The 21,205-nt window shown below is 49.5% G+C and overlaps 9 protein-coding genes across 9 annotated transcripts, besides 3 other annotated features; 6 read left to right on the top strand and 3 right to left on the bottom strand.

Annotated features, from left to right (window-relative positions):
- Positions 1–3: 3 nt before the first annotated feature.
- Positions 4–5,019, top strand: An04g06840 (uncharacterized protein; the record flags this gene model as incomplete). Its single annotated transcript, XM_001402008.1, has 1 exon — positions 4–5,019. One exon carries the CDS (start codon positions 4–6, stop codon positions 5,017–5,019), a length of 5,016 nt encoding a protein of 1,671 aa, XP_001402045.1.
- Positions 5,020–6,037: 1,018 nt separating this feature from the next.
- Positions 6,038–6,704, top strand: An04g06830 (hypothetical protein; the record flags this gene model as incomplete). Its single annotated transcript, XM_059747612.1, has 2 exons — positions 6,038–6,351; positions 6,425–6,704. The coding sequence occupies 2 exons, from the start codon at positions 6,038–6,040 to the stop codon at positions 6,702–6,704; spliced, it is 594 nt and encodes a 197-aa protein (XP_059603628.1).
- A 648-nt stretch (positions 6,705–7,352) lies between these two features.
- An04g06820 (hypothetical protein) lies at positions 7,353–7,858 on the top strand (the record flags this gene model as incomplete). The annotated part of the gene is made up of 3 exons (XM_059747611.1): positions 7,353–7,427; positions 7,534–7,707; positions 7,790–7,858. 3 exons carry the CDS (start codon positions 7,353–7,355, stop codon positions 7,856–7,858), a joined length of 318 nt encoding a protein of 105 aa, XP_059603627.1.
- Positions 7,859–7,953: 95 nt separating this feature from the next.
- Positions 7,954–9,101, top strand: An04g06800 (uncharacterized protein; the record flags this gene model as incomplete). The annotated part of the gene is made up of 3 exons (XM_059747610.1): positions 7,954–8,031; positions 8,083–8,331; positions 8,427–9,101. 3 exons carry the CDS (start codon positions 7,954–7,956, stop codon positions 9,099–9,101), a joined length of 1,002 nt encoding a protein of 333 aa, XP_059603626.1.
- Positions 9,093–9,244: a mobile genetic element (Title: probable transposon 160bp LTR (Tndm1-LTR) -Aspergillus niger).
- A 1-nt stretch (position 9,245) lies between these two features.
- Positions 9,246–13,887: a mobile genetic element (Title: probable transposon Tndm1 without LTR -Aspergillus niger).
- On the bottom strand, positions 9,315–13,727 carry An04g06790 (uncharacterized protein; the record flags this gene model as incomplete). The annotated part of the gene is made up of 1 exon (XM_003188629.2): positions 9,315–13,727. The coding sequence occupies one exon, from the start codon at positions 13,725–13,727 to the stop codon at positions 9,315–9,317; it is 4,413 nt and encodes a 1,470-aa protein (XP_003188677.2).
- On the top strand, positions 13,841–14,960 carry An04g06760 (hypothetical protein; the record flags this gene model as incomplete). The annotated part of the gene is made up of 5 exons (XM_059747609.1): positions 13,841–13,862; positions 13,962–14,019; positions 14,146–14,231; positions 14,283–14,824; positions 14,907–14,960. 5 exons carry the CDS (start codon positions 13,841–13,843, stop codon positions 14,958–14,960), a joined length of 762 nt encoding a protein of 253 aa, XP_059603625.1.
- Positions 13,898–14,046: a mobile genetic element (Title: probable transposon 160bp LTR (Tndm1-LTR) -Aspergillus niger).
- A 360-nt stretch (positions 14,961–15,320) lies between the features above and the next one.
- On the bottom strand, positions 15,321–15,966 carry An04g06750 (uncharacterized protein; the record flags this gene model as incomplete). Its single annotated transcript, XM_001402002.3, has 2 exons — positions 15,321–15,810; positions 15,899–15,966. 2 exons carry the CDS (start codon positions 15,964–15,966, stop codon positions 15,321–15,323), a joined length of 558 nt encoding a protein of 185 aa, XP_001402039.1.
- A 554-nt stretch (positions 15,967–16,520) lies between these two features.
- An04g06740 (uncharacterized protein) lies at positions 16,521–18,133 on the bottom strand (the record flags this gene model as incomplete). The annotated part of the gene is made up of 5 exons (XM_059747608.1): positions 16,521–16,567; positions 16,668–16,811; positions 16,938–17,005; positions 17,904–17,963; positions 18,042–18,133. 5 exons carry the CDS (start codon positions 18,131–18,133, stop codon positions 16,521–16,523), a joined length of 411 nt encoding a protein of 136 aa, XP_059603624.1.
- A 287-nt stretch (positions 18,134–18,420) lies between these two features.
- On the top strand, positions 18,421–20,561 carry An04g06730 (uncharacterized protein; the record flags this gene model as incomplete). Its single annotated transcript, XM_059747607.1, has 6 exons — positions 18,421–19,780; positions 20,115–20,189; positions 20,276–20,306; positions 20,347–20,382; positions 20,413–20,442; positions 20,519–20,561. The coding sequence occupies 6 exons, from the start codon at positions 18,421–18,423 to the stop codon at positions 20,559–20,561; spliced, it is 1,575 nt and encodes a 524-aa protein (XP_059603623.1).
- Positions 20,562–21,205: the final 644 nt, after the last annotated feature.

Here is a 21,205-nt window from a genome sequence, read left to right as displayed (position 1 = left end):
GCCATGTCCCAACATGATGATGTACCCGAGTCCAATCACGGTCCGCAGGAAAGCACGTCGGCGGAACAGCATACAACCAGAGGAAATGGCAGCCCGACTCCAGTACCACCGCTGCCACGGAGTCAATCCTTGGATATAAACCGTGCTCGAGGTGGTGCTGTCCCCGGCCGACCGTCTCTTTCTCCATCTCGAACCGTCTCGGATGCTGGCCGAAGATCGTCGCAACATCATGTCCGATTTTCGACCGACTTGGAGCGTCCGTCCCCGGAGGAAGTGCGAGGTCCTGACACTGACCGACGGCCTGGATCGAGGGGGTTAACAATCAATACGAATATCGCTCAATTGCAGGTGCCTTCGTCGGGCAGGTCCCCAGGCCATAGCGCAACCTCGCCTTTGTCGCCCAATTCGACATTGTCCCCTCCCTCCCCGCAGAGTCCGGAATCCGGTGGTCGGTCGAGGTCGCGTCATCGTGGGTATTCGCTGCGACGGACGATCTTCGCAAAGAATATCGAGTCGGCTGTTACATCTCCGGGTGCGATTGAGCTGGGTCCAGCTCAGGCGGTTAGCCCACAGGAAGGAGCTTCTGCTGATGTTTCCGAGCGGAGATCGGAGGAGGTACCGCGTCAGTCCACCGAAGACGAGAAGCAAGACGTTCTAGTAACGCAAAAGTCCGCATCGGATCCAAATTTGGATTTGTCGACGACATATTACTCGGAGTCTTCGGATAACCTCAAAAACAGCAGGCACCTCTCCACAAGTGTGTCCTATGAGAAATGGCTCAAGCGGAAGGCTGTCGTTGCCACGCTGATGCTTCGTCTGGAGGATATGCTCGAGACCGCACGTAAAACCATCCTTCGTATCAAAGACATCCCTCCCAGCAAAGACGGTCGGCACATTGACCTTGACGCGACCCGCACCGAAGCTCTCATCGATGAGAGGACCGGAAACCCGTATGTCGGAAACTCCATCCGCTCTAGTCGTTACAGCTTCTGGAGTTTCTTTCCCCGCCAGCTGTTCGCGCAGTTTACGAAGCTGGCCAACTTTTACTTCCTTATTGTCGCAATCTTACAGATGATTCCTGGCCTGAGTACGACTGGTTCATTCACCACCCTTGTCCCGCTGTTGATCTTTGTGGCAATTTCAATGGGCAAAGAAGGATTCGACGATTGGCGTCGTTATCGTCTAGACAAGGAGGAAAATAACCGTTATGCGTTTGTCCTTCGCCCTGGTGCAGGTATTTCCCCTCAGATGTGCGCTAGCGACAGCGTGTCTATTTCAAGCGAGTCTCAGGACTGGGTCCCAGTGAAGTGGAGGGATATCAAAGTTGGAGACGTCATCCGAATGGAGCGTGATCAGCCTGTACCGGCAGATATGGTCCTGCTTCATGCAGACGGACCAAATGGTGTCGCTTATATCGAAACCATGGCTCTAGACGGCGAGACCAATCTAAAAAACAAACAGCCTGCTCAGCCTATCGCAAAGGTCTGTGGGACAGTTGAGGGAATCTGTAGCAGCGCTCTGCATTTCGCCGTCGAGGACCCCAACATGGACCTTTACAAGTTTGACGGGAATGTGACCATTGCCGCGGAAGAGAAACTTCCCTTGACCAACAATGAGATCGTGTACCGCGGTAGTATCCTGCGCAATACCGAATGTGCTTATGGCATGGTCATCTATACCGGCGAGGAGTGTAAGATTCGGATGAACGCAAACAAGAACCCTCGCATCAAGTCACCCTCTCTCCAGGCCAAGGTCAACCGGGTTGTTATGTTGATCGTGCTCCTTGTCGTCAGCTTGGCGGTAGGATGCACTCTCGCTTATAAGTTTTGGTTCCATCAGCAAGTCGAGCCCAAGGCATGGTATCTCACCCAGGCGAGTGTAGCCATTGGGCCTATCTTCACCTCCTTTTTGATCATGTTCAATACGATGATTCCTATCTCACTATATGTGAGTATGGAAATCGTCAAGGTCGCCCAGATGCTCCTACTGAACTCCGACATCGACATGTATGACCCTGAGACTGACACTCCGATCGAAGCTCGCACGTCCACCATCAACGAGGAGCTAGGCCAAGTTAGCTATGTGTTTTCGGACAAGACCGGTACTTTGACCAACAATTCGATGCGCTTCCGCAAGATGAGTGTCGCTGGTACTGCATGGTACCATGACTTTGATCTTGTCGAAGAGGCGGCCAAGGCCGGTGATCATACGAAGTTGATTCACAAGAAACGCAGCGCAAAAGGAAAGAAGGCGCTCAGCCGCAAGTCGAACGTCTCGGAAGCGCGCAGAGAGCCTCCCCGAACCTCAATGTCCATGACAAACGGCCTGGACGGACGTGGCGTCTCTATGCGCAACAACCGTACGACCGATATGATCAAGTACATCCAGCGCAAGCCTTACACCGTCTTCGCTCGCAAGGCCAAGATGTTCATCCTGGCGATGGCGTTGTGCCACACTTGTATCCCAGAAGACGACGAACTTGGTAATGTCTCGTTCCAGGCAGCATCACCCGATGAGTTGGCCTTGGTTATGGCTGCTCAGGAGCTTGGGTACCTCGTTCGCGACCGGCAGCCGAACACGCTTACAATCCGGACCTATCCCAACGGATCCGACGACAAGCCTTGTGATGAGGTCTATCAGATCATGGATGTCATCGAATTCTCCAGCGCTCGTAAACGGATGTCGGTTGTGGTGCGGATGCCTGATCAACGCATTTGCGTCTTCTGCAAGGGCGCTGATAGCATTCTGATGCGCCTGCTGAAACGTGCCGAGCTCGCGCAGGAGAAGGCTGTGGAGATTGAGAGGCGCGCCAGCAAACGCAAGGCCGCTGAGGCTGCCCAGGTGGTGCGGCGCAACAGCGAGTATCACAGTCGTAAGGATAGCGGGCTTCGGACCAGCTTTGGCCGGCCTAGCATGGCTCGTCGGCGATCAAGTATTACCGGTGATCACGTATCGGCTCTAAGAGAAAGCATCGACGTTTGGCTGCGCGACCGAGAGACGGATGGAGGTATATTGACACGAGGGGACGATCCTGAATATTACAGTCCTCGCCCCTCAGCCCAACTGGGACGCGCTTCAAGCACATGGTCGGACTCTGGCAGCTCGATCCATGAAACCGAGGAGGAAGAGCTTGTGGAGGAGGCCTTGGTTGTAAACGAAGCTGCCGTCTTCGAGCGCTGCTTCCAGCATCTTAACGACTTTGCAACGGAAGGGTTACGTACGCTCCTATATGGACACCGCTTCCTTGACGAAGCCACCTACAACAACTGGAAGGCCGCCTATCACGAGGCCTCCACTAGCCTTGTCGATAGACAGGAGAAGATCGAACAGGTCGGTGAGCAGATTGAGCAACAGCTAGAGTTGACTGGCGCAACGGCCATCGAAGACAAGCTGCAAAAGGGCGTTCCCGAGGCGATCGACAAGCTGCGACGTGCAAACATCAAGATGTGGATGTTGACTGGCGACAAGCGAGAGACCGCCATTAACATTGGTCACTCCTGCCGTTTGGTGAAGGACTACTCAACCCTTGTCATTCTGGATCATGAGACTGGAGACGTCGAGCAGTCGATTGTCAAGTTGACAGCCGACATCACCAAGGGCAGCGTCGCTCATTCAGTTGTTGTAGTTGATGGGCAGACACTATCGATAATTGAATCAGACCAAATCCTGGCGGCACAATTCTTCAGGCTGGCCGTGTTAGTTGACTCAGTTATCTGCTGCCGTGCCAGTCCTAAGCAGAAAGCATTCCTGGTCAAGTCGATCCGTCAACAAGTCAAGGGTAGCGTGACACTGGCGATTGGTGATGGTGCGAACGATATTGCCATGATTCAGGAAGCTCACGTTGGCATCGGCATCACTGGTAAGGAGGGATTGCAGGCGGCCCGAATCTCGGACTATTCAATTGCCCAGTTCAGGTTCTTACTGAAGTTGCTCCTTGTCCACGGCCGGTGGAACTATATCCGGGCGTGCAAGTACACGCTCGGGACCTTCTGGAAGGAAATGCTGTTCTACCTAACGCAGGCTCTGTACCAGCGTTGGAACGGGTACACTGGCACTAGTATTTATGAGTCGTGGAGTTTGAGTATGTTCAACACTCTTTTCACGTCTTTGGCTGTTATCTTCCTCGGCATCTTCACCAAAGACCTCTCTGCCTCCACTCTCCTAGCTGTCCCGGAATTGTATACCAAAGGCCAGCGCAACGGCGGGTTTAACATTCGGCTGTATCTGGGCTGGACGTTCATGGCTGCGTGTGAAGCGATGATGATTTACTTCTGCATGTTTGGGCTGTTCGAAAACGTCATGTTCACGCACACGGGCAGCGACATCTTTTCAGCCGGTCTGCTCTCGTTCACAGCCTGTGTCATCGTCATCAACACCAAGCTACAGGCCCTCGAGGTGCACAACAAGACGTATCTGTGTTTGATTGTGTGGGTGATTTCTGTGGGTGGGTGGTTCTGTTGGAACTTGATCCTCGACCGCCGGTACAACCCCAGCTCTGGTGATGGAATCTACCATGTCCTGGGCAACTTTGTCTATGCATCGGGTCACGACCTCGCTTTTTGGGCAGCTTTGCTCGTCACCGTCATCGCAGTGATCGTGTTCGAAATGACCGTGAGTTCCGTCCGGGCGCTCTTCTTCCCCACGGACGTGGACGTCTTCCAGGAATATGAGCAGGACTTGGATATTCGGAAACGGTTCGAGGAAGCCGCAGCATCTGAGCTGCAACAAGGCTGGGATCACGGTAAGAAAAAACCCAGCTTTGAGCTGGCCCGCGAGGAAGAGATGGAAGCGCGTGAGCAACAAGTTCGGGAACTTCTTGCTCGGCCCCGAGTGATGGTGGCTGGCACCAAGACAGGCTCTGGCCCTGTTGAGATGGAAGACGTCGAGCTGGGCGGATATGGGACCAGCACTTCTCCGGAAGAGGGCGAAGAGGTACCCAAAACACCGCGCCGGTCAGTCGAGGTTCATGAGTTGTTTACGAAGGGATTTGGAGCCATCCGAAAGGGGCATTTGAAATGAACGATGATGAAAGAAAAACAAAAAGCTATTCTTTGTGTCTGTGGTTGTATGAGTGTCTTCACTCCTTTGATTTGTGAGCGTTCAGGCGTTTAGAGTGGATACCCCGGATAAGTTCTAGTCACTCCTTCTCTCTTATTTTCTCATCAGTGTGTATACCGGATGTATATATGCATGGAAAGCAAATAGATTATGAACGTGGACAAACGCGCAACGTTTTACATCATTGAAGTCGAGCAGTGGAATAGATAGGGAAAGAAAGAAAGAGCATTGTTAGAAAGTAGACTAAGCTTGACAGCTCCGGAGCACCCGGAAGCGAAGATGAGGGGCGCTCCAGTTCCCCCCTGAGTGGAACCCCAAATTTCCCCGGGTATATCGGATTTAGTACCCCGGAGGGAGTGCATAGGTTGGAATAATAATGCAGTGGACGTGGTTCATAAGCTGCATGATTAGTTAACTGATCCTCATGACTGACTAGTGGTCTGTTAACTAGTAGTTATGTCTAAGTGACTGGCTTGCTGTAATAGGGCGTGCTGTTTTATAAGTATAGTCTGATTTACTATTCAATATTCAGGTAGATAGGGAAGTGTGCATTCAATAATCAATGGCCGGCTTCTTCAGCTGTCTTAAGCCAAGATTATCAAATGTTTGGAGAGGAAGTACAAGAATCTTCAACAACGTATGCGGACGCTTTCCACTTAGATAGGAGTTTGCCGTTGGTTGGTGATACCTACATACTAGGGAATCTATAGTCCACCCATGAACAATTCAAGGTAAAATGGCAATTCACTATCCAAATACTCTGGACTTTCCCATTACTTCAATACCTCAACCTAGGAATATACCATGACATTCAACAAAGAGCCATGTACTACTATTTAACCAAGTTAAAATATCATCCCTACCTACCCTACTATCTCTACTTCTCTATACTATTACAAAGATCACCCCCATCACACAGTTAACCAACCCCCATATAGTTACTTCCCTCCATCCCCATTCCCAAGACATATATTCTACAATGGAATATTCCACCCCCTACCCCAAAAAATCCCTCTACGCCCCTCCCATCCGCATCCTCGTCGACACCCGCATCCACCTCCTCCCCGGAGACACCAACGAAGACCGCAACTCCTACCTCATCAACCACATCTGCCAACTGCACTGGCACACCAGATTCACTCCCACTAAGTACCGCCGCTACGCCTTCAGCACAGAGCGGCACCCCACGGAGTCGACCCGCTGCCTGTTTCTCGTTGATTATGGCCATACCGCAAGCAAGGAGGAGGATGAGGATGTCCCGGTGGTGTATTATAGCTGGACCGGGGAGAATTTGTAAGACACATACCCTATTATAAGTAGACTCTCTGTTATATTTGTGGGCGAATGCTGATTATAAATGTGTAAGGACTCCATTACCCATCCTCTCCTACGAACCCTGGATCATGAATAATCTCAAATACGTGTATCCGTTTACGCCAACGCAGTGGAGGGACTTGAATAATCGTGATCGCGAGCGAGAAATGCTTTTGTCCAAGATAGTGTGGGCTAGTAGTAGTGGGGGCGCGAGTGATGATGATTTGAGGTATTTGAGGGATAATGAGGAGGACTGGGCGTGGTTAAGGGCCAGTATGGATCCGGAGGTTTTTGGGGGTTTTTTGTATGAGGCGAGGAGGAGGATTTATTAAGTCATTTAGTGGTTGAGTAGTAGATAATATGGTGTTGTGGTTTGTTTTGCTTGGGGGGAGGTTGGATTAGAGATTTACTGTCAGCTATTTTGAGTTGAGTTAACGCTGGTCGTATTTTTTTTGAGACGAATATGCAGGGCATTTGAAATGCCGATAGATTCTTGTGTGGTATGAGATGCGACGCATGTCGGACTGAAGTTGATTCTAAGGTAGATTAGGGAGTTGAAACGACATATGCCAGGGCTTTTATGATTGGGTAATAATAGCGAAAGGGGAAAGATAAGCATACACACCTGTTTCTTTGAGACACCATCATGTGGGTATCGTTGTTCTGCTAGCGACTCATTTAGACTTATGTTCGTTAACAGTCTACTGGAACTAATGGCACCTTTACTTCCATGGGTATTATTCTTCAAGACCCTTGCGGATATTAGAACACTATTTACACTCTTTAATTGTGAAATAACGGTTCGATAATTCCTACATACCTTGCTCACTTTGGCTATATGTCGAGCTATCATGAAATGTCATGCGAACTACGACGAACAGCGTGAGTGGTACCAAATGCTACAGACAGAGTCAATTATTTGGCTGACCCTAAATTGAAAGTTTCAGCCGCCAACTCCGATCCCTATACCAACAGCACTGATGCTTGATGCATGTTACCCGGAGTCCGACGATAAAGAAATCAATGTGTACTTGGAAGCAGGAGATAAGGACGTGGTGAAATGATGAGTGTATGTGTCCTATACATATTTCCAGTACCTACTAGTAAGAAACCTGGTAACGAGATGTATATAACCAGTGATTTTCAGCCACCTCAAGCCAGATCCTTCCTACGACTAGCGATAAAACCAGCAGCTCGACTGATATGAGGCATCCCCAAAACATCCAAACGAGTTACAGCAAACTCAAACCGGAACACGGGCTGAGCTTTTGCTCTCTTGTTGGTAGCCAGAAAGAGGCCTGGGCGGTAGAGGCTGCTTGGTCGCGTTTGCCGGAGGTCAAAGCTACTAGCTGAGGGAGGCATGAGTCACAGAGAGCCCTGAGCCACGTCAACCGGTGGCAGTGCGTGGCTTTTTGAGCACCTCACGGGGCGAGCTTACGGTGGCGGAGCTGGAATGCATATGTTTGCTTTTCAGTACACCTCATAAGAGCGGCAATCCCTTCAGAGCAGGTTCTTGTTATCTTAGTAGATTTGTAAGATGCTCACATAGCCGCAAGTTTTTATTTCAGATCCTTGGAAACAATGAGTACATCCTGGAAATACAACTGTTCAGACCCGCTTCCCGAATGGGTCGTCAACAGTGATATCACAGGCACCGGTGTAAGCTCATTCTAAACAGAGCACAAGGCTAGTCTAATCTGCATTCTACAGGTTCTTTTCAGCTACATCATTACAGCTGGAATAGTGGTCTTCATTCTTTCACTTTACTACTTCGTTGCATATGATCCCTCTTATGATCCATTCCAAGGGTCCAGAAGAAACAGTGCACCCAGGGCCTTTTATCCCAACCTAGTGGACGCACGCATACTCGAGGATTTGAGACGTATAGCAATGACTTGCCTGGGTGCATTTGGTTGCATTCCCATCAATCATATCAGTTTTGAGGAAGCATTCATCAGGGTTTCTTCCCTCTAAGCTTCCATGGCTATTCCTCTGTCACGCTGTACTGACGCAGGTCATAACCGTAGTGTATCGTCGCATTCAGTGACATGCAGCTCTTGACTGGCTATTCGATACTGATCAGTGGCTATTCACAGCTTGGCTCTGGTCTACAAACATTCTACTGGCAAATTGTAGTAGGTCTGACCTGGTTCTCTACCATTACACATCTTTCTTGCCTGACTGCGTTGCGCAATCACCTTTATCTTCACTCCTCTGAGCGTACATGGCGGCTAGTCGCCATGGCTACATTGTGCGTCCTCTTGGCAATTGCCCTCGGATTCACCGCAAACTATGATTGGGCTTTTAGTGATGGCGGCGGCGACAAGCCAACTTACGGGGATGCCGCAATCTGCTATACTCGGATCAGACCGCCATTGAGGCAAGCTTTCTATACCATGCTATTCTCGGTCCTGCTTATAACCTTCTCATTCGTGGTGCGCATTGTCAAGCTTTATCGATTCCTCTCAGTGGATGTTTTCGCCAGGGCAAGGTCGAGGGTCAGCCACTGGACATATACATGCTTACGAATCGTGCAAGGCTGGTCAGGTTCAGCAGCCCAACCACCGAGCTTGAAGTGCATGGCGTTCTATTACCCACTATTAGCAGCTAAGCTATCAGCAGATCTGCTTGTCGATGGATGGACGTCTGTCTTCATGGAGGCAAGTTGTCCTTTCCACTTTCCCGCTTGTTTTCTGGCGCGATCTGACATTCAATACAGATTATGTTGAAACGACGTTTTAGGTCAATACTGAAGTCGTTGAAAACGCTTGATTCTTCGCTATCTAGGCGCGCTCGGAGGAGCAGTTGAAGTTACGGAGTTCGGGTCACGTGACCTCGACTACTAGTAATCTACTGAGATTACGTTCCAACACGGCCCCCTAGGCGAGGGAGCGTTCGTAACGAGGCTCTAGGCATTGCCTAGATAGGAAGGAACGGCTATCTCAACCGGTGTTCCCTGGATGCAGGTTCGGGGAGGAGATGGGGGTCATTCCGAGGAGGTGCCTGAACGCTTTGAACGATTCGTTATCAAGCGGCTTGGTGAGGCCGTCCGCCGGGTTGGTGGTCCCTGGGATGTGTTGAATGGTGATAGCGTTCTTCGTGATCAGATCGGCTACGAATAGGTAACGATTATCGAGCCATCTAGTGGACCTGGTGTAGCCTCCGTGGTTCAGGATCCGTAGGGAGTTGGCGGCGTCGGTGTACAAGGGTATCCTGCCGTCAACGGAGGCCTTGAGGTCAAACGCTTCAACCAATTTCTTTATATACAAGGCTTCTTTGGCGGCGGAGTCAAACGCGCAGTATTCTGCTACCGTAGATGACGGTGCAACTAGCGATTGCTTCCTGGATGACCAGCTGATTGGGCCGCCAGCGTAGAAGATGACGTATCCCTCCGTTGATTTGCCGTCTTCGTGGTCAGCGTGGGCGGCATCTACGAAGACTTCGATGCCTTTGGTATGGTCAGTGGCGAGGGTGATCCCGTACGGGATGGACCTTTTCAGATATCTGTATACAATTTTCAATGCTTTAGCGTCGGCCGTAGTGGGAGTGTTCATGCGCCTTTGAAGTCTAAACGTTGCATGACGTATATCGGGGCGGGTCTTTGTGGTTAGCCAGTTCAAACGCCCTACAAGGCTTTGATATTCGGCTAGGTTGACGTTTTCGGTAGTCATATTCGAGCGATCTGACTTTTTGTAGGCAACGGTCATCGGAATGGCGGAGGGGGTGCAGGATCCTAGGTTCGCTGCATTGAGGCACTCCTCCACGTACGTTGGTTGGGATAGTGATATCGTGCCTGCTTGGTAGTCACGTTGAACGTTGCATCCTAGTAGAACCTTTGGTTCCCCCATTTCCTTCAGGCCAAATGCCTTGTTTAGGTGTTGTTTGACCTCGGCTAGGTCTTCCTTCCTGGGGCCAGCGATAGCGGAGTCGTCAACATAAATAATCAACCAGATATCACCCTTTTTGTATACGCAGGGATCCTCCCTCAGTGGTTCGAAACCGATTCTTTTAAGTGTTTCGTCAAACGTTTGGTGCCAGAGGTGGGCCGCCTGGCGGAGGCCGTAGAGGGCCATCTTTAATAGGCACACCTGATCCGGTGGTCCTTCATGGTATCCGGTAGGTTGTTTCATGAACACGCGTTTGCCCTGTATCTGCGCGTGTAGATAAGCAGATACTATATCACATTGTTCCCATTCAAGATCTTTTATAGCGACGTTCGTCATGAATAGCTTCAGGGCCGCTTCGCTGGCGACAGGAGCGAACGATTCGTCGTAATCGATGCCTGGTATCTGGCGGTTGCCGCAGACTACCCATCTAGCACGGAATTGGGTGACGAATCCGTCAGTGTTGACCTTGAGGTCGTACACCCACTTGCCTGGGATTGCGCGAGCGGTTGGAGGTCGGTTCACGATCTCGTAGGTGCCCATATTCTGTATCTTATCGATCTGTGTATCCATAGCATCTTTCCAGTATGGTGCCAGCGGGGACTTCATCGCTTCGCTGTAGGTGTTCGGAACGACCACTTCGTGTTGTTTGAGGTGGGGTAGGGTCACCCGGTCAACCGTGGCCAGTTGTTGGTAATCTGGCCATGTTGATGATTTGCCTTTAGTGGTCCTTGCGGAGCGCCTCAGTATGGGTTGTTCTTCTGGCTCAGTAGGGTCCGGCAGGCGGTAGTCCTGCGCGGCGTATTTCGTTGAGGATGCCTCGTATTCTGTGGCATTCTCGATCGAGCGTGTAGGTGGAGGCTCTGCGGAGGCAGATATGGTGTGGATTCTGCCTCGGATGACGTCTTCTTCAGGGTCCGGTTGCTCAATCAGGGCCCTCGTGTTATCTGATATATTGGTTGTTTGGTGCAGGAACGCGTTGTCTAACTTGAGCGCGGCACCTGGGCCAGCTGGTGTTGGTCCTTTAGGGTCAGGTTCGCGTGTAGGAACTCCACCGGGATCCTCCTTGTCATCCTTGTAGGTTCGATCTTCGTTGAATTTAACGTCTCGTGATCGTTTAATTTTATCAGATATAGGATCCCACACGTAGTAAACGTGTCCGTTGTCCCCATCGAAACCGACGAAGTATCCGACTTTTGCACGAGGTCCCATTTTCTGGGATGCGACTCGATCTTCCTGCGGGATGTGTTGGTAGGCACGACATCCGAATACGCGTAGGAAGTCTAGTGACGCGTTAGGATTCGGGAGGTTGTAGTGGGATCTGTATAGGAACACGGGGGTCTTCCTGACAGCGCTGTGGTAGGGGACGAGGCGATTCAGGATCTGCGCTGAGAGGCGTACAGCGTACGGCCAGAGGTGAGCAGGGAGGCCAGCATCTAGTATCATGACCCTGCTCATTCGGTTGAGCAAGCCGCCGTATCGTTCAGCTAGGCCGTTGGCTTCGGGTGTTCGAGGAGGTGATATTTTGATTTGAATGCCTCGCTCTGCATGATTCGCCCATTTCCTAAAGCGGTTGAACTCGCGGCCACCATCTAGGTGCCAGGTGGCCACGTATCGGCCGACCATATTCTTGTGTTCCATATTCATCCTGATCAGCTCGTCGGAGGCGTCATCTTTGTGTTTAAGCATGGCCGTCCTCACTAAGCGAGTAGCGTTGTTGACCATGAGTAGAAAGTAGTTGAATCCGCCATGACCAATCGGGGTCACCTTTTGGATGTCTGCATGCCAGAGCTGTGTTGGATCATTAGTCTTTGGGATTGGGTCCCTTGAAACGAGGCGTGTGGCCTTGCCTAGCGAGCATGCTTCGCACTCTAGGGTGTCCCTGTGTTCGAGTTCAATTTGATGATCCTTTGCAGTGGTAGCGATTCGGCGGAATCCTGCGTGCCCGTATCGCCGGTGCAAGAGTAGGGGGTCCACTGCCGCTAGCGCTAGGTCAGGGTCTTTTGTCCTGACGAAAAGCACGTTTTTCGATGCCTGCAGGTGGCCGACGATCTTGTCATCCCGGTCCCTGCGTAGGGTCAGGTCCTTAGTGGTAGCGTAGATGCCAAGGTCTGTACGTAGGCGGTTGGAAGAAAGGAGCCCGTAGGGTAGGTCCGGTTGGTGGTAGGCCTTGATCTTCAACACCGTATTTTGGCCGTTTGCAGCTAGGGTCAGGGTCAGATACCCTGCCGATTTTGCAACACCGATTCCCCCGTTCGAGGTGCCATATTGGTAGTATTCGTGGGGTTTCAATTGGTGGAGACCGCTTAGGGAAGCGCAGTCAGGTGTTAGATGCTGTGAGCTGCCTGTATCATATATCCAGCGTAGCGAGGTGTTCGTGGCGTTTGCAACGGCTAGGCCAGAAAAATTCAAAATATACGGGTTTTCGTCATCGGATCCTATTTCGCCTACCGCTGCATTTGATGCTTCGCTAGGCTTCGATCCTTTGAACCACCAGATGCCTTCTATACGAGGCCTATAATCCTCTGGCCGGAGGTCAGGATTCAAGCGCCAGCAGGTGGTTGCTCCATGGCCTAGTGTCTTACAGAAAGCGCAGCGTCCCTTAGTCATCTCTGGCTTCAAGTTTCGCATCTTTCTAGCGTGTTCCTCAGGGGTCGTTCCTTTCGGTGGGAATGTTGATTTCTTCCACTCTGAGGTCGTTGCAGTGCTTCCCGACTTGGTGGTGCTTCCAGTGTTCTTCGCTGGCGCAGCGAAAGAATATCTTTGCATTTGTTTATTACCTTGTTCGATTGCGGTCCTGCAGTAAACTAGAAACTCTTTCTCCTGGAGGGTGTCCGCAGCATTATCAGGCAAATTGCACTCCACTGTTGACACCCACGTTGGAAGGTCGGATTCCAGCTCTTTGAGCAGGTGTAGCAACCCGCAGTATGGTGATATCCCGACTTTCAACTCTTTAGCGAAGTTGTATGCGTGTTTGAACGCCTCCACGTATTGTTCAACGGTAGAGTAGTCGGATCGGCGTTTGTGGATGAGGTCGAAGTACGTTGTTTGGCAAAGCGTGTGGCCGTGGCCTAGGACGAGTGATTTGATGACTTCGTAGGCATCGTCCGCGTAGTCGTGCGCGTCAGGGGACGTCATCAGTGCCCTCTTTAGGGGGTCTGACAGCTGGCTAGCTAGCCAGGACTGGATGTTGATTGACAGGTGGTGCCATAGCCAGTAATTCGTGTGGTTTGTACTAGGATGGGATAGACCCTTGTCGATCATGTCTTGTAGACCGACGTTCTTCAGGATTTGACATATTTCAAAGCGCCACGTTGAGTAGTCTTCTCGCCCTTTCAACCTTTCAGATACGGGTTGAACGCCTTCTGGTAGCTTTACTGGAAGCCTATCTGCTTGTGTCTTTGGTTGTATGGCTACTGCCTCTGTATTCGAGACATGTTGTAAAGAGTGGTATCTGCCTGGTTGCGACATTCTGGGGTCTGCTTCCGGCGGTTGAATATTTTGATATTCGCGGTGTTTTGGTGTTTTGAGATAGGGGTATCGCGGTGCGTGTCCCCGTTGCAATTGCGGCTTGCTTCGTGTGTATGGTGGCTCAGATCTTTGCTGGTTAGCCTCACGAGCGAAGAGCCGGGCTCATAACCTGTTGAAACGACGTTTTAGGTCAATACTGAAGTCGTTGAAAACGCTTGATTCTTCGCTATCTAGGCGCGCTCGGAGGAGCAGTTGAAGTTACGGAGTTCGGGTCACGTGACCTCGACTACTAGTAATCTACTGAGATTACGTTCCAACAGATTATCTGGGTAGCTGTGGCCTATGTCTGGGGTATTTATCGGTTGATTGCCACGCTTCAGATGGTAGATGACCCGACTGGATTCCTCAATGGATCGAGCGATTGGACGTTCGGGCAGGTCATTGCGATGCTATTACTCGCTGGGCCCCTGGTAACGATAGTGGAATCATTCTGCTCGGATGCGGGTGGGTAGGGTTCGGAGTCCAACACAGCATGATCCTAACTATTAGACACAGGGCGAGGAAAGTACTATTCTGCGGGAGATGAAACACATGGGCTCTCTGCTCCAGAAGTAACCACGGCCCAGACAATGCTCCCTGCTTCTGGTAGATCCAGTCCTATTCTTGCACCGTCCAGAAACAGTCACCATCTTGGCCATGCCACCTGGCGCTCATACTGCAGCATTCTACGTATGTCCTTGGTGTATTGCATGCTGATGTCATTGCCAATCCTGGGACTCCTACTTCCTTGTGCCATAGGAGTCCGTTCTTTCACAGGAGCATTCGTCGTGTTGGGCGCGGGTCGTTCATGTTATTTCTTTCTCTTTGCTCCATTGATCGGCCTTTGGGAGCTGATTCTCTTCTCACTTGCATTTGATGATTTATTGAAAGGGCAGAAGCGATGGATAAGAGTTACCCTGTGGCTTCTTAACATCTTCCTTTGCCCTTCCATTTGTCTGGTCTGGTTGTTTTATTTCTATTTGATCGGAGCAGAAGACACAAGTCTTGCCTGGCTGGGTGTTCCTCAAGCAGCGCTCTTTGTTGCCTATGGCCTTGTTGTAACTCTGCGTGCATACATCACTCGACAATAGCGCAAGCGGCTTCCAGAAGCCATTCCATGACAGTTCCATATCATTGCAGAGGATACCGGGATCAGTGTTACCAATCACCAGAGTATTTGCTTCAACTGTTTAGAAACAGGTCAAAATCCAAGCTCTTGAGGCTTTTCTCAGAGGGAAATACAAGTGATTCTTTCATGTTTCAGAGTTTAGATTTAAATCAGATACAAGAATAATATATCTTCTTAGGTTACATTGAGATTACAGGCTAATACACTGTCACCTGTCCAGTAATTACAAAATAGTTTAGATTCTGATAGTCCATAATTATATAGATTTCCAATTAATCTAAAACATTTTATTCTCTTATTACCTAATTATCTATCAATATATAACTTCAACATAGCAGTCACATGATGGGGTATGGGAGACTGAGGTCTGACATCAGAAACAGTGGCAGTGGCAGACTGACAAAATCATCTTGCACTTGTAGTGCTTAGGTACTCTCCCCAAGCAGAATCCCACTGACTAATCCTCCGCCTAATCCTAGGGCAGCTGCAATTTTCTTCCCTAACCCTTTCTTTTTCGTCTGGTTGTAGGGAGGCTGGGATTGATCATAGGTGTTTTGGTACGGATTGTAATACTGATTAGGATATGCAGGATACGGGGAAAAAGTAGGGTTGTAGCTATAGCCGTCATATCTGTGTTGTGACTGCGAGTAGCTGTGATATCCTTGTCCTGGGTTTGGCGCGTTTGGCGCGTAGGCAGACTGCGACGAAGGCTGTGGAGTGTACACTTCGGGTAGGTCATGGTCTTCTGGATTCGGATGGCCGACTGGTCGATCGCGCGTAGTAGTAGGAGTGGTAGTAGTAGTAGCCTCACGACTGGGTGGGGCCCCCTCAGGAGGCGGAACCGGTCCAGCAGGCGGGGCTGGCTGGTCTGGTCGTTCCCAGTGTGACTGTCTGGTATGGATATTGATGTAATACCTGTTAGAATGTAGTAGGGCCGTCAGTGGTGTCCACACAGAGATGAAGTAAAAAGGAAGAGGGAAGAGAGAGAGAGTTTGATACCTACCATTGTTGATATCGAATGTCAAATTCGGCTTTCCAACCCTCAGGTACAGAGGGAGTAGGCGGGGGCATATTGACACTGATCGAATATGTGATACTCAAAGAGTAGTACCACGTATGGCAGTCCGCAAATCGTCAGCAGAATCTGGCACAGGGACAGAGAGATGCAATATAAATAGAGAGGCAGTCAGCAAAGCCACGTGATGATAGAAGGCAACCACACACGCCTGGCTTAGACCTTGCCAAACCCCTCTTATGCCCAAGGGTATTTGTTAACGGGCACCCAGCAGCAGGGTCGGGATCTCAGCACAACAGCGTGAGACTCCGGCCAGGAAAATAGACGAGTCAACTTCACAGAGGGAATCCTGATACTGAAGAAGCTCTTACAAGGATCTTTAATAACTGATTTTTCCTTTACTTTATCTGATATTAGGTTAACTTGATTATATCATTACATTTTTAAGTAGAATTGATGGCTACGTTGTTGGTACGAAGCCAGTGATTCTGTGGGAAGAGGTTGCTGAAGCATCCCCGGCTTTTCTTATTTCGGATCAGACCTCCAACCTATGGAAGCCCCTTCTGCTAATTGCACGAATAGAAAGATTGGATCATCGATAACAAGCATATTAGATAGCAGCGCTAGGATTCCCTAGACCCACTCCTTTCCTTGGCCCTGATATCTCTCAGCACAAACGACTGGCTAAGAGAGAACGAACGTGACATAAAAAGCAAGCTAGGCATGTAGATAAGATACTAGTAGGTTATGGAAAGACCGAATGACCAATAATACCGTCCCATAGTGGCACAGGCCGTTCTCGGAGTCGGGGGAAGAAAAGGAAGAAGGAAATAGAAGGATGATCTCACTTTACCAGCCCTAGCATCTCTAAGCTTGATCTTTCTAAGGCGTTTGTACATTCCTGGCCAGTAATACTAGCTTAGATCTGCTATAAGTAGCATTCGTTGAGAAGAATACTTTGAAAGCAGGCCATCCAGCGCTCCCAATTACGTCTTAGCAAAATTATTTCTCTGTACTCATAGATTACCCACCAAGGCACTGAGCAAGGCAGACTCGCCAGGCATAACCCAGTTTCTGTAGGGGATACGTTTCTGCCTAGACCAGTCAAGGCTACTTACTATCAATCTAAGTGCATGTGGGGCTCCGGTTGATCTCAAATTCTATAAAGCATCATTCTCTATAGAACTAATTTGTTACAAATTGTCAAGCCGTAGAAAGTTACGCATATTCGATCCACGGAGATCTCAAGAAGGTGGGTGGTGGTTGGTTGGAAAAGGTAGTGATCGGAGACCGAAGAGGTGGCGGAGGATCAGCCGACACCTGCCTGGCTGCAGTGAATGTCTTAACATGAATTTTTCCTTATAAGAGAGCTGGCTGTGTCTGTATAATATCAGATATATGGAGGAAGCATACATGCTTCTTTGACAACTTATGTTATAGTAGTTTTCTCTCTTATAAAGAGCACTGATTTTGGCGGAATGGGTGCCAAGTAAGAATACCTGGCTTAGTCGCTGGTGGTCACATTTTAGGTTTCGCGTTACTCACCCACATTCCCGTCAATTATAAGAATCCCGGGTGCACTAGGCTGATGTTGAGTGGATTTTGTCTGTTGTTGGACGCCCGCCACCCACCTCAGGTTCAGCGGGGTCTCCTGCCCTGAGTTCGTTTTGCTTTAGGTCTTAGAACATCCCGGATATGCAGTTAACAAGGCTTGAGTGGATATTGCTAGCCTCCACAGTGAGTAGTCGCTCGGACCAGGCTCTAGAATTGGGCTCGTTGCTCATGACGGGAAAGGCCTCGAAATGATACCTAGATCATTAAGCGGGGGCTAAGACCATGGGGTTAGAGTATGACCATGCCTCTAATATTAGTCGGTTTTTTATTGATACACGCATCCAGATTCCTTTGGTATTCGCAAATCGACACTCAATCTCGAGCAGAATCCCTGGTCTACATGATGCGGGCCCAGAACTCCGACATCAGCTTGTGCTACTTAAAGGGGGGTCGTCTGCTCACACGGCCGCCTCCCACCCGCGCTGGGTTCAAAACATCCCTGCGGCTGTGGAAGACGTCGCAATCATTGGTGGTTGAGGGCGATCACTGCTCTTGTCAAATCAGCCGGTACACACACGTCCCTACGCCGTCCGTGCCGGACTGAGTCCGTTCTGCGACGGTCCGTTGCTGTAAGCGCCGGTTGGCGTAGGTTGCGGCCCTTGGCTGCATTAGTGCCTTGGTGCTAATTAATAGCACTCACATCTCAATCAAGCAAACATGCTTAGCGTCAGGAACTGCGAGCTGATGCTTTACTCATATGGGCATGGGTCATCCGCAGATTGATTGGACTGGCTGGATGATTGCCTGGGTGCTGCGAAAAATAGAAAAGCGTTATTATCCGCTGCGCCTTTTCACTCATTGTCATGGCTGCGCTATGCACAACCTTTCAGGACTTCCTTATTTTCACTTATTTCACCTGAGACATGACCTCTACAGCCTTTCGTTAAACTACAACAATGGCAGCGTTCCGTTCACATCATCGGCGACGGATCGCTCTGATTATTTTAGGACTAATTACCGTTCTCACCTGGACCTTCGCAGCGTCACGATCGCAGAGTGCCAACAGAGTTACCAGCCATGAACAGTTCTGGTCTGAGTTCTATCCGATACTTATGGCCTCGGAGCCTTACTCCAATTCCCCAAAGAGGGTCAGCAACGCCGAATCTGTGGGATTCGACCCTAAGAATACCGATCCGCTACCTAACCTCCTGCGCCTCTCCAGAGAGGATGTCTCCGCGATGAGACTCTCACACAGCAAGTTCGTCGATTTGATTAGGCACAATCCACCAAGCCTACACTACCAACCGCACACTCGTGGCCTTGTTTCAACCGCCGGCGGCTCCTACCTCCCTGTACTCGTTATCTCCCTGCGTATGCTTCGCCGAAGTGGCTCGACCCTCCCGATGGAAGTTTTCCTCGCCAGCTGGGATGAGTACGATGGCTATGTCTGCCAAATTGTACTTCCTTCCCTGAACGCGCAATGTGTTGTTCTGTCCGAGATTCTCGACGCCATTTCCGACAGTAGATCCATCGAGAAATACCAATACAAAGTCTTCGCCATGATGTTCTCCTCCTTCGAGGAGATTCTCTTCCTAGACGCAGATGCGTTTGCTCTCGAGGACCCAGAAATCTTATTTATTTCCGAACCCTTCACCTCAAAAGGCCTAGTCACCTGGCCGGACTTCTGGCGACCAACCACATCGCCACTATACTACGAGATTGTATCACAGGATGAAACAGCCGGGAAGAACAAAGAAAAACAAGAGAACCCCGCTACAATTCGCCAATCCACCGAATCCGGAGAACTGCTCCTCTCCAAACGAACACACACACGCACCCTCCTACTCGCAGCATACTACAACTTCTACGGCCCAAGCCACTACTATCCCCTCCTTTCCCAAGGCGCCGCCGGCGAAGGAGACAAGGAGACCTTTATTGCAGCAGCAACAGCCCTCAACGAGCCCTTCTACCAAGTCAGTGAGCCAATCCGCGCTGTGGGTAGAGGAACGCCCGATGGCTTTGCAGGGTCCACCATGGTCCAGTACAATCCACTAGAAGACTATGCCTTGACTAAGAAAGGCGAGTGGCGCATCCGGGGCGCATCCGTACCACCCCCACATCCGTTCTTTGTCCATGTCAATTTTCCCAAGTTTAATCCGGCTACGGTGTTCCATGATAACGGGCCTGTGGTGGATGAGAAGGGGGGGTATACACGGGCGTGGACGGCACCGGATGATGTGGTGGAGGCATTTGGAGGGAAGAAGACGGAGAAGGCGTATTGGAGGGAGATTCTTTGGACAGCGTGTGCTCTGGAGGGTAAGTGTATTAGTTGGAAGGGGAGGGATGATATATGTTCGAAGACGGCGGATTATTGGAGTACGGTTTTCGAAGGGGGGAGGGGTTAGATCTTGCTTAGGGATTTGATTATGTAGTAGTAAGTTGTCCATGGAATCTTGTGCTGGTTACAAGAGTGGGTGTATTGTATATAGCATATGCATGTTCAGGTTTTTGTAAGGGTTGGTTTATAATGTCACTAATGTGGACAGGTCTTATGGTCAGTCTTGATAGTTGGCGAGTGTTTATTAGAAAAGGTTCATAGACAGTGCTGCTAAAAGATATTATGACTGACGCAATTTCTAACATCTAATAGTAAGTATGAGACAAGCTGTCGGTTCTTCTTTACAGAAGATTGGAACGATCAATCATTGGATCGACAGTCTAGACGGTTAATAAGGGGATTGCAACATTACTACGCTTAAGATGATTCATTGACATATATTTTCCGAGATGCAGTACTATGTGATACTACAGCATACATACTAGTATTCAAGTCTGATAATAAGTACTAGTACCAAGATATATTCACTACTACCTACTAGCAGGGATATGCTAGTCAAGCAAAGGGAATTTGATAGAAGGTAGAAGCCGTATATAGCCTTACTACACAGTGCTTTAGCCCCAGTATTTGTAGATAACAGGTATGCGACACAAATACATCAGCCACTAAAAACTGATATTTATGGTCAAATTAGCAGGTTCTTAAATTCTCTATAGACAGTACAGGGAGTGTAATGGTCGCTATCGATTAGTCGCATAATATACTTTATGTTGTGTGTGAATTGGGGATCTATAGCCCAATTGAATGTTGTGTGATTCATCTACTATCATATTGCTGAAGGATACATATACTATGGTGCCGCGATTTGGCTTTTGGTTACTTGGTAGATCATTCTTCCATCGAATGGTAAATCAAGGCAGCTCCTAACTACTACTGATCAGTAGGCTTCTACGGGACTCCAATTGCTATGGGAATCTAGGAAATATTAAAGAGGGGCTATACCAAGTATCTGCGGAATTGGACAATATAATTGATTGAAATTAAGAGGTCAATTGATGATCCGGTCTATACTTACGTGTATCTGGCAGCTGACAATCCTTAGTCTAGTTTACCAACTATCCTGTCATCCTAGAAATATATAATGAAATTAGGTACCTGAATATTCCAACCACAACCGATCCTTAGTTATTACAAGAGACGGTGCTTATTCCAATTCCGTATAGGCCACTCATAGCTATGGACTCCTTCACATCCTTCAATTTCAGTACTATTTAGTAGTCGAAATTATCCCGCGCGTACGTCATACCAGCCATGCACGTCCGGAATGGGCATGTCAGTAGTAGAAGCTATGAGTAGAGTAGATCTAAGCTTCAGCATTCCTCCGCCGTTACAGAATCCCATCA

This window comes from Aspergillus niger (genome assembly GCF_000002855.4).
Source record: "Aspergillus niger supercontig An04".
NCBI lineage: Eukaryota > Fungi > Ascomycota > Eurotiomycetes > Eurotiales > Aspergillaceae > Aspergillus > Aspergillus niger.
The sequence above is the reverse complement of the archived record's forward strand: the minus strand, read 5'-3'. Positions and strand labels throughout refer to the sequence as shown.